General features: G+C 39.9%; 1 protein-coding gene across 2 annotated transcripts in view; it reads right to left on the bottom strand.

Moving 5' to 3' along the window:
• The window catches only part of NSF (N-ethylmaleimide sensitive factor, vesicle fusing ATPase), an 84,361-nt gene continuing 74,989 nt past the window's right edge, over positions 1-9,372 (bottom strand). Inside the window, exons 18-21 of one of the 2 annotated variants that reach the window (XM_042475017.1) lie at positions 7,702-7,836; positions 6,729-6,842; positions 2,572-2,627; positions 1-1,318 (exon numbers count right to left, since the gene is read on the bottom strand). In XM_042475017.1, the coding sequence (XP_042330951.1) occupies positions 1,306-1,318; positions 2,572-2,627; positions 6,729-6,842; positions 7,702-7,836 (318 nt within the window). In that variant the 3' untranslated portion in view covers positions 1-1,305. The remainder of the gene's footprint in view (positions 1,319-2,571; positions 2,628-6,728; positions 6,843-7,701; positions 7,837-9,372) is intronic. The other variant, XM_042475016.1, reaches the window with a different exon arrangement.

Here is a 9,372-nt window from a genome sequence, read left to right as displayed (position 1 = left end):
TTGATTTAGTCACTTGTTTTCAGGGCCATGCAATACATTGCTCTTGATAAAAGAAAGGCTAAGAGTGCAGATGTTTCACTTGCCAAAAGAATGGCATACCTGTACCTACGCACTGTAGAAGCTACACATCCGATTCCCTAAATCAAGGATGGGCAACTGTGATCCTCCCAAATGCTTTTATCTGCATGATCCTTCATCACTGGCTATGCTATCTAGGGTTATGGGGAAATGCAGTCCAACAACATCTGAAGCACCTGAGTTTCCCAAATGAAAATGTAGCATTCCTTTACAAGAAACCAAATATGATTTCAGCAGATAAAGACCACTCCAACAAAATGTAGGAGGGTCCCTCTGTCCCAAAGTTTTAGAGGAATATCATGTACTCTGCCTCTATGAGCACACCCAAATTATATTTCTTAGGCCAAAACCATAAATACATCAGGTTACCATCACTGCTGTGGTGAAACAGCCCTGGAGATAAACTGACTGCAACCACTCCAGATGTTGTTGAGCCTCCAAATATTACAGCCATGATAGTCTGTCTTTCCTGAAATCACAGCAGAACACACTCTCTGGATTCTAGCTCATATGAAACAAGTAGTGGCATTCAATACTTTGGCTACTGTTAGTCTAAGGAATTCCTCAATGTGGTACAGATCTACAAAAAGGGAGCAACTATGCAACAAGTGTGGAAGAAGCTGGGGAAGCCACTGGGTATAAAGTGCATTTAGTACCCTGCAAACTTTAATCAGCTTTCACACTGGATTGGTGTGGATTAGGAATGAGAAAGACTTATTTTAAAGGAGCTACTGTCAGTGTCAGCATTAACATCTACAGACTTGTACTTGGCAAATTTCCATTCCTCCCCTTTGTGCACCAATACTGATTGAGCAGGTGCAGCAAGCGGCACAGTACGAAAGCAATTATACTAGAAGAGATATGATTTGCCACAAAACATCAGGATATTGAAGACAACAGATGACAAAGGATGGATCATTTGTTTGTGTCCAACATGCAAAAAGGAGAGGTGGGGAGATCTCTGAAGAGAGTTGAATGTTATGCTCTTGTCCGGATGCACCACACAGAAGAGAGAAGATGATTCCAGCGGAGCAGTCTCCTGCCTGGCTGCTTTCCCAGCTACTGGCTCCTGAAGAAGATTCTGGCTTCACTATAAATCCAATGGGCTACTGCAAAGAGAGAGAGTGTACCTTGGGGACGGAGGGTACAGATGTTGGTGGCATACACAGATTGGAATCCAGAGAGGGAAAGTGCATGCAAATTCACTAGCCAGTTGTGCACCAGGCATTATTCACCAAAGCTGCAAAATAAAGAGGGTTGGGCTCTCACTCTGCACCAAGACAGGCTGAGGGGAAAATGTGTAAAAACCAAAAACAGACATCCTAGCATCTTCTCATACATTAATTCAAGCAGAATCCATGTTGTTTTAAACAAGCATTAAAATGTAGAGAGTTGGATCCAATTTTAAACCAAAGGTCATCTGCATGTCATTACGCGTGTGTGTGTGTATTATCATTTTATGTTAAGCACATATAGTTCTTTCCTAGCATATATGGGTAGCTTTTCCAAACACTGCTATCCCCACTCTGAAGATCAACAAGAATTTATTTAATTAATAAAATCTACAGAGTCATCAACTCAATGAGACAACAACTGAATTTGTGTAACTAAAACATAAATTACTTAAAAGCCCAAAATGATCAGAAATATTATAGGAGAGAAAGAGAGAATGAGTGTATGTGTAATGGCGGGCCGTCTGATTCCAATTTTATCTCTATCATAAATTCCCTCCATGTAGAGCTATGAGTACCCAGCTTGTTGACGGCTGTTAGCTTACCCTTTGTAAACCACTGTGTAAGTGGTATAAAAATGTATTTGCTATTGCTAGAGCTAGCATGTCATGCAAAAAGCATCTAGTCTAGGTCCATCATGAACATGCTGGACCTCTATGTTCAGAAAGTCTAAGCAAGTACTAGCAGTTTGACAAGACAGGCCAGGAAAGTCCTATACTTTTTAACATAGCCTTACTGGTGACAAAACCCAGGTTAATGGCTGGAATTAGAATATAACATGATAGGTTGGAATTATCTCTTTTGTATACATGTAACAGCCAAATAAGTACACCTCCCCAATGGCTGAGTTGTCAAAAGCAGTCCTGAAACATATGAGGATAAAGTTTTGAGGTCATAAAGCACACCTTCCATACAAGCTTCAGACATGAAAACTCTTATCCCCTACAACTCTAACATGCATGTATGTATGCATATGCATACACACATTCACACACAGAGAGCCAACAATCTCAACAGCCAACAAATAGGGCATTGCAGCAAGAAAGAATTGAACCATCACAGCAAGCTAACTGGGGGATGGAACAATTTAAAAGCCATCAACAAACAAGATAAGTCTTTTTGTAAACCTAGGTTTACAGAAAGGACTCTTGCCAAACTCCTATTTGGGCCAGTGGCAAATGGGAAGCTATTAAAGCATGCATATAGATTTCAGCAAGAATAAATGGACACACCCTTGTCAGATACCCTTATTGTTACTTACGCTCCTTCTTCTCTTAGAAGTGCCAGGAATTTTCTCACTCGATACTCAGGATCCATCTTTCAGAAAGAAAGAGGAAAAAAAATACACAAAGATAGATAAATAATCTGCTTAACCACAGCAAATTTATTGAAATGCAAGGAACAAAACAGGACAGTAAGAAGGAGACACACACACACACACACACACACAGTGCAGAGGCAGAAGATAACCAATGCAATTAAGGAAAGTGGACATGCAGCACAATTAAACTTAAGTTAACTCATGAGATACACCCGACCCAACAGTTTAGGAATACAAATAAGAGTTAAGTGAACATTAGAGGTTAACTTGTAATTTATTTATGGCAGCAAGCAACCAACTAACCAATCAATCAACTAATCAATATCAAAAAGTACCAAATAGAAAAAGTATGAAGTTGTCTACTCACTATTAGGAAGGTATTATTGGATGTATGTAAAATACTTAACGTGATTAAGCTAACAAACTATATACAAATAAGAAATGTGAAGAATGAGAAAGGTGGATTCTTCCCCCATCTTCCCAGTAATTGGAAACGCTAGAGTTTATGAATCAGAAATATAACTTGGATATTGATGAATATGAGATGAATCAGTACTTAGTCATTTTATTAACCACTAGTGATACTGACTGTGCCTTTTACCAGTCTGAATTAACTAGACCTTCTGGCAAGGTATCCTGAGAGAGCCCAGGTCCAATTCCCCATAATGTAACCTGTTTTTGAAGCTTGAGGGAACAGATTGGGAGATAGCTTTGAAGTCTGCTGCTAGATGAAAAAGATTTTTACAAATTCCCACTGGACATTCTCCCACTACTAGGGGCTGTATGGAAGAACTCACTGGATCATAGAGTTTATGCTTGTCTACTAGTAGTAGGTTTATTTTTAGAGTATTAGAATATTAGGCTATGGCTGTGAAGTTTTGGCTCTCCAGATATTTTGGATGTCAGTTCCCAAAAGCCTAAAACAGCATAGTTAATGGTAAGGGATTAGGGTATATAGTTGTTGTTGCTTGCTGTTTGTTAACTGCCCTCAAGTCAATCCTGACTCATGGCAATCCTGTGGATGAGACATCTCCAAGACAACTTGTCTTAGATCCTGAAAAGTCATGCCTGTGATCTCCTTAATAGAGTCCATTCATCTAGCATGTGATCTTTCTCTCTTATACATCCCTCCACCTTTCCCAGCATTATTGTCTTTTCCAATGAGTCATTCCTTCTTAAGATGTGACCAAAGTATGACAACTTCAACTTTATCATCTTGGCTTCCAGGGATATTTCAGGCTTTATCTATTCTAGGTCTCATTAGTCTGTCTTTTTGGTCCACAATTTCTGATGGGCCAAACATTTGCTGACCCTAGTCTATGGCAATGAAAGGTTTTTAAAAAAACTAAACAAAATAGCCAGTAAAGTATTAGCCAAATATTTTTCCTCTGGTTTTAGCAGTAAATTCATTCTTCACTAACAGGGAAGTGGTGTGTAGGTGTAAAAGTGAATTGTATGGCTATTGTGCCAAATTTGTGAAGGTTTCCTGGATGATCAGGCTGATCACAAGCAGAAAACAGAATGTGAATGACCTACCATAGAAATTATTATACTGTTATGTGATCAACAGTAGCTACAAGTATAACCATCCATGGAAAGCAAGGTTATCAATGGCTGCAGCAGTGATGGCTGTATATTACCTTCAGTGTCAGAGAGGCAGCTTGCCTATGTTATACCAGTTACCAGAGCATAGGAGTAGGCATGTGCTATTGTGCTCAAATCCTCCTTGAGGGATTCCCATAGCCATCTACTGTAGGATCACCTTCCTGGTACAGATGTGTTTATTGTATGTTCAGGCACAGACCTCCTTACATTCTTGTGTTAGCTAACTTGCTACTTCCTGACCAGTACAGAAACAACATACTGCAAAATATGCTACCCTCATCCAATCACGTTAATTCACATACAGGGATGCAAACCTACTATTTACAGTGCACTGCAAATTCAATCTCAAAACAGTGAAGGATGCAACCTGGTTCAAAGTGGCATATTTATGCTTCTGAAAATATTCTAGGGGCATCTGGAGCAAATCAAACATAGCTTGCCTTCTAGGAATCATCACTATCACCATCCCTAGAGCTAGAATGTGCAGCTGCAGAGAAAATCTGATACAGTTCGAGCCCGCCTCCTGCCTCCAACACTTCCCTAAATCCATTCTTCAAACTCTTTCTTTGTCCTTTTCTATTGCCTCCCTCTGCACACACTTCTAAAGCATTAAATCCTAGAAATTCAATGTCCCAGGGTCAAACCCACTCGCATTTCCCTTACATAAATTCTCTTTTCTACTCAATTGGATTCCAATCCAAGAGGGCCCATTTTAAAACAAAAAGAGTAAAATTGGCCATGACTGGGCCAGAGTCAAACCTTACAGGTCTCTTCCCATTATATACACTTTAATAGGTGTGAGCAATAACTTACTGACTTTTTAGCCTGTAGGTATGGAATTAAAGAGTCAAGGGGAAGAGAGGAAAAAAGTAATCTAGATAAATGACTTTGAACCCTCAGGTGACATCCAGTCAGAGCAGATCCCCAGCCTTATACAAGTTTCAACAGAATTGCAAAGAGCGAGTCAAATGGGAGGGAGTGGGAAAGTGTTTAACACATTGAGGAACTGCATGCCTCTTGGCTTATGCTTAAGCTTGTCCTAGAAAGATGCAAGTCTTCATTTAGCTGCACTAGACACAATTGATATGGGGATGGGGGATAGGTAGAAGAACCAGACCCTAATGATGAAGGGCATCATCCACCAGCAAAGCGTCTTCTGACAACCGCTACAAAATTAACCAAGGAGGTGTCTAGTCTCAGTGAGTCTTGCATTGAGATACCAGACCAAACTGAGGGGAATCTCTAGTACACAGAGGGTCTGGTTCCCCACATCCATGTCCCACTTCCCTGAGCTAATGGTGAACAGGAAAGTGGAACCCAGAAATCTCCTATCAGTAATTGGAAATAACAGCTGGGATTCCCCTGCAAGTGCAGGGAGGGGGGAATCCCCACAGTTATTATTTTTGATAGGAGGGATTCCTTTTTTCACTGGCACTTTCAGGACATCTAATATAGCCATCTTTTAATGATAGTTATCTTTTACCTACAGAATCTGGTAGTCAGAGGTATGCTGTCTCTATACGTGAAAGATTCCATGCCACTATCACAGCTAGTGTAATCACTGCTATACACCCTCTACCCATTATGACTTTGGCCTATCTTTTATTCTCCAAGCTCAGATCCAAATAACTGCCACCTTCCTTCAACAACAACAGCACCAAATGACCAAATGAATAAGCATGTGACTTTGCACAGAGAGTTGCTATTTGTCTGATCAGGGGAACTGTCTTAGAATGTCATGAAATGCCTTTGGTGGGGTGAAATTCCCTCCATTGATTCAGAAACTTCTATTTTGATCCTGTGTGTGGTGTAGCATCAAACCTTTAGCAACCCATGTGGACAGGACCAGGTTTTTTGGACAACCAGGTCCTGGCATTTTGTTCCATAATGAGAGGTAGAAAAAAGGAGATTTGCATAATTTTTTTCATTTTGTATGGCAGAAGTATGGCCCTGCTGCAGAATCACCAAATCTGAAAAGACTACAACAAGTTAGTAGCACCAGCAAGAAACCCCCCAGACACTGTTACAAAATAGAGCCAGGTGCCAAATTTGGCCTGAGTAGAAGCTGTCATCTGTCATCCTCTGCCTGACTCTGATCCAATTAGTGAAGAAGAAATGTTCCCAGTCAAGTTTCTTAACATGGAGGATAAGTTCTGTCACAATGTTAGTAGTTTTAATTACTCTTAAACTGTGGCTAAGAATGAGATCCTAGCACATGCTTTATTTAACTTTAGTGTTACTGACATTTTATTATGTGGGTGTTCATGCTGTCAACTACTTTGAGACCTTAGAAATGAGAGAGATAAAACAGATGACTGTCTGATTATCCTACAGGTGGAGGTTTGGTACTTACTCATTTGTAAGTTATTTGCTCCAAGGCAGAAGTCAAAAATTTAAGACTCTCTTCTGTTTTTCTAGTACCTCTTTTCAATATTCTGACTTGACCAGAGGACAGACCACCCATTTGCTTTACCAAAGAGGAAGACACTTACCTGCACTGACATCTCAATCAACATCAGGAGCTTCTTGATGCCAATCCAAACCTTCTTCCCTTTGACACTGTGGGCAATAGTGCTGCGTTCTTTGTCTTTGAAGCCACTCAGGAGCTACAAGCAGAAGAACAAATGTTAAGAACCCAACTGCAGGGTATCATTAACGCCATTCTTTCACTATAAAGCTAAAGTTTCTGTGCAATCATCAGCATCAAACCAGAAAATGCCAGTAAATTTCCATGTAATTGCATAAGCTTAACCCATTACTCAATTAATAAAACCTGCATGTGGCTGAGAACAATAGTTCTGAAACATACTTTTCTTAGGATAGTGCACACTCATGTTGTTGCAGACATTCTCTTAGATGATCCTTTCTTATACAAGAGAAAAGGGGGGGAACATGTATTTTAAGATGTACTTGCCATCTGTGGTTTTGCACATATCAGCAGTGAAAAATATGAGTTGGATGCAGATTTCATCATTAAAGTCAAGGGAACTTAAGTCACGATCAGTTTATCTCATTTGACTTCAGTGACAACACAATTCAACTGATTTAGGGATTGAATCCACACTCAATAATCCCACTTAGTTCCTGCTGAAGTCAATGGAGTTGAAGTTAGTCATGGCTACTTCCTTTCAATGGGACCTAAGGTCACCCACAATATGGCTAAACCTATAGAATAAAAACTGACGTTTTCATACAGTATCTCCACAATAGGATTTCAGTCTTTCCACAGGCAGCAGGCAGCAGAGCTTAGCAAAGTTACTCTTTGCTAACCCCCAGAATCCTCTAACCAAATTGGCCACTAGCTTTACTGGTTAGAAGATTCCTTAGTTCAAAAAAGATACTAAAATTCATAAACTCTGGATAAACTCAATTTTTCCCAGTCCTTCTCCTTCCTGCAGTGAGAAGGAAGCTGAGCTCTGCTTTCAACATTCCTCCTCAGGCATTCCCAAGTGCATAATGGCTTACCTCCAGGGCCTCCATGAGATGCTCTCCTGAAGCAATGTTTGGAACATGGACTGTGGTGCTGAAAGCATCCAGCATCTCCATTTCTTGCAGGACATCCTTGCGACTGGTGGTCCCAATGATCAAAAGTTTGCGACCCTGCATTTTTTAATTTAAAAAGTGCATGTGGAGAATGATGGCATAGTAGGAAGAAGAATGTTAACATATGCTCTTATAAATATATGTACATATTGGAAATACAGTTCTCTTATGCCCTATGGCCTGAATAATAAATATTGACAACTGACTGACATATAGATAAGCACAGGAGGATTAAATCTAGGCCTGCATCACTCCTTTTAAATATCTTGCATCTTATGACACTACTAGCATGCTAAGGGACATGTTTAAAAGTTTTTCCTTCCTAAGACCATAGGTCCATCCTACTGGATAAAGTAAACCAACTGTCTAGCTTAGCAGCCTATTACTAAAAGTGAATAGTCACATGCCTCAAGAATGTTATTGCTTTCCATACATAATGTTTAGAGGCTTGAAGATTTATTTAACTTGAAGATTCTGTTCTGTTCAGCTGCAACTGTCTTTATTAATTTATTTAATGAATTTATAAATCATCCTATACTGGAGATTTTTGAGGAGTATACAGTGGGTTAGTACAGGTAAATGCTCAATCAATCAATCAATCAATCAATGTACATTACAAAAAAAGTGACTGGCATTTTATTATTCAGGAAATGCTTGTTTAAAAAGCCAGGTCTTCAAAAAATGGCAAAAAACAGACACTTGAATTTTGAACCTCAATTTGAGGGGTATTCCACAGGATGAGAGTTCATACATGTCAATTTATAGTGTAACTCAAATTAACCCTTAAGAGAGAAAAAGAGGCAGCTGTCCCCTGTTGCTGGTGAGTTTTGGATTTTTTTTGGGGGGGTCTATTGTAACAGAAGAGTCAGAGGTGAGTATTAAGCACACATAGAGCTTAAAATGTCAACTCATTCTCTTTTTGCCCTTGTACCTGCCTGGGCTTCTGGTTGAAGTTTTGAGGACTATATTGGAGATGGTAGAAAGTGGGGTGGAATGCAAGGGATGTTCAAGCCTCTACTTGAAATTTCTCCAAAAACATCAATTAGTAATTAATTTGTGCCACCTCAACCCCCCCCACCCCCCCCCCTTTCTCATGGGTAACTCCAGGACCTGTCCTCTTTGGCAAGTTTAACCTGATTACACCCAGGAAAATGATGAAATATCTGAAGAAGAACAGCCTCACCAGCTGCTGAAAGTCGAAAGCGGTAAGTCTTTTAAACATGAAAGAGATCCTTGCAATGAAAGACAGAGCCCACCCGGGCAATAATGCATAGTTGCCAGCTGGAAGGGGTCATGAAGTTTAAACATGCCCGCTGGTGAGCTATATTATCAAACACATACCGAAAAATGTGAGACTGTATTGTGAGGCACGCCCTTCGTTTGAACTATGAACACACTAATTAAGATATTAAATTATTAGAACTGCTATCGTCCAACTCAGATGGACGCATAACTGTAATCCCCAAATTTATGAACACAGCTCCTAAGGGGAAATCTACATCTCCAAAAACACAGAGAAAACTGGGAACTTTAACAAATATTCCTCTGCTGCCAAGTAGTGGGTGTGATCTGCAGACATAGGGGAAATAGGAA

The sequence above is a fragment of the Sceloporus undulatus genome, chromosome 6 (genome assembly GCF_019175285.1).
Source record: "Sceloporus undulatus isolate JIND9_A2432 ecotype Alabama chromosome 6, SceUnd_v1.1, whole genome shotgun sequence".
NCBI classification, from domain to species: domain Eukaryota; kingdom Metazoa; phylum Chordata; class Lepidosauria; order Squamata; family Phrynosomatidae; genus Sceloporus; species Sceloporus undulatus.
This window is presented reverse-complemented; position numbering and strand designations above follow the sequence as displayed.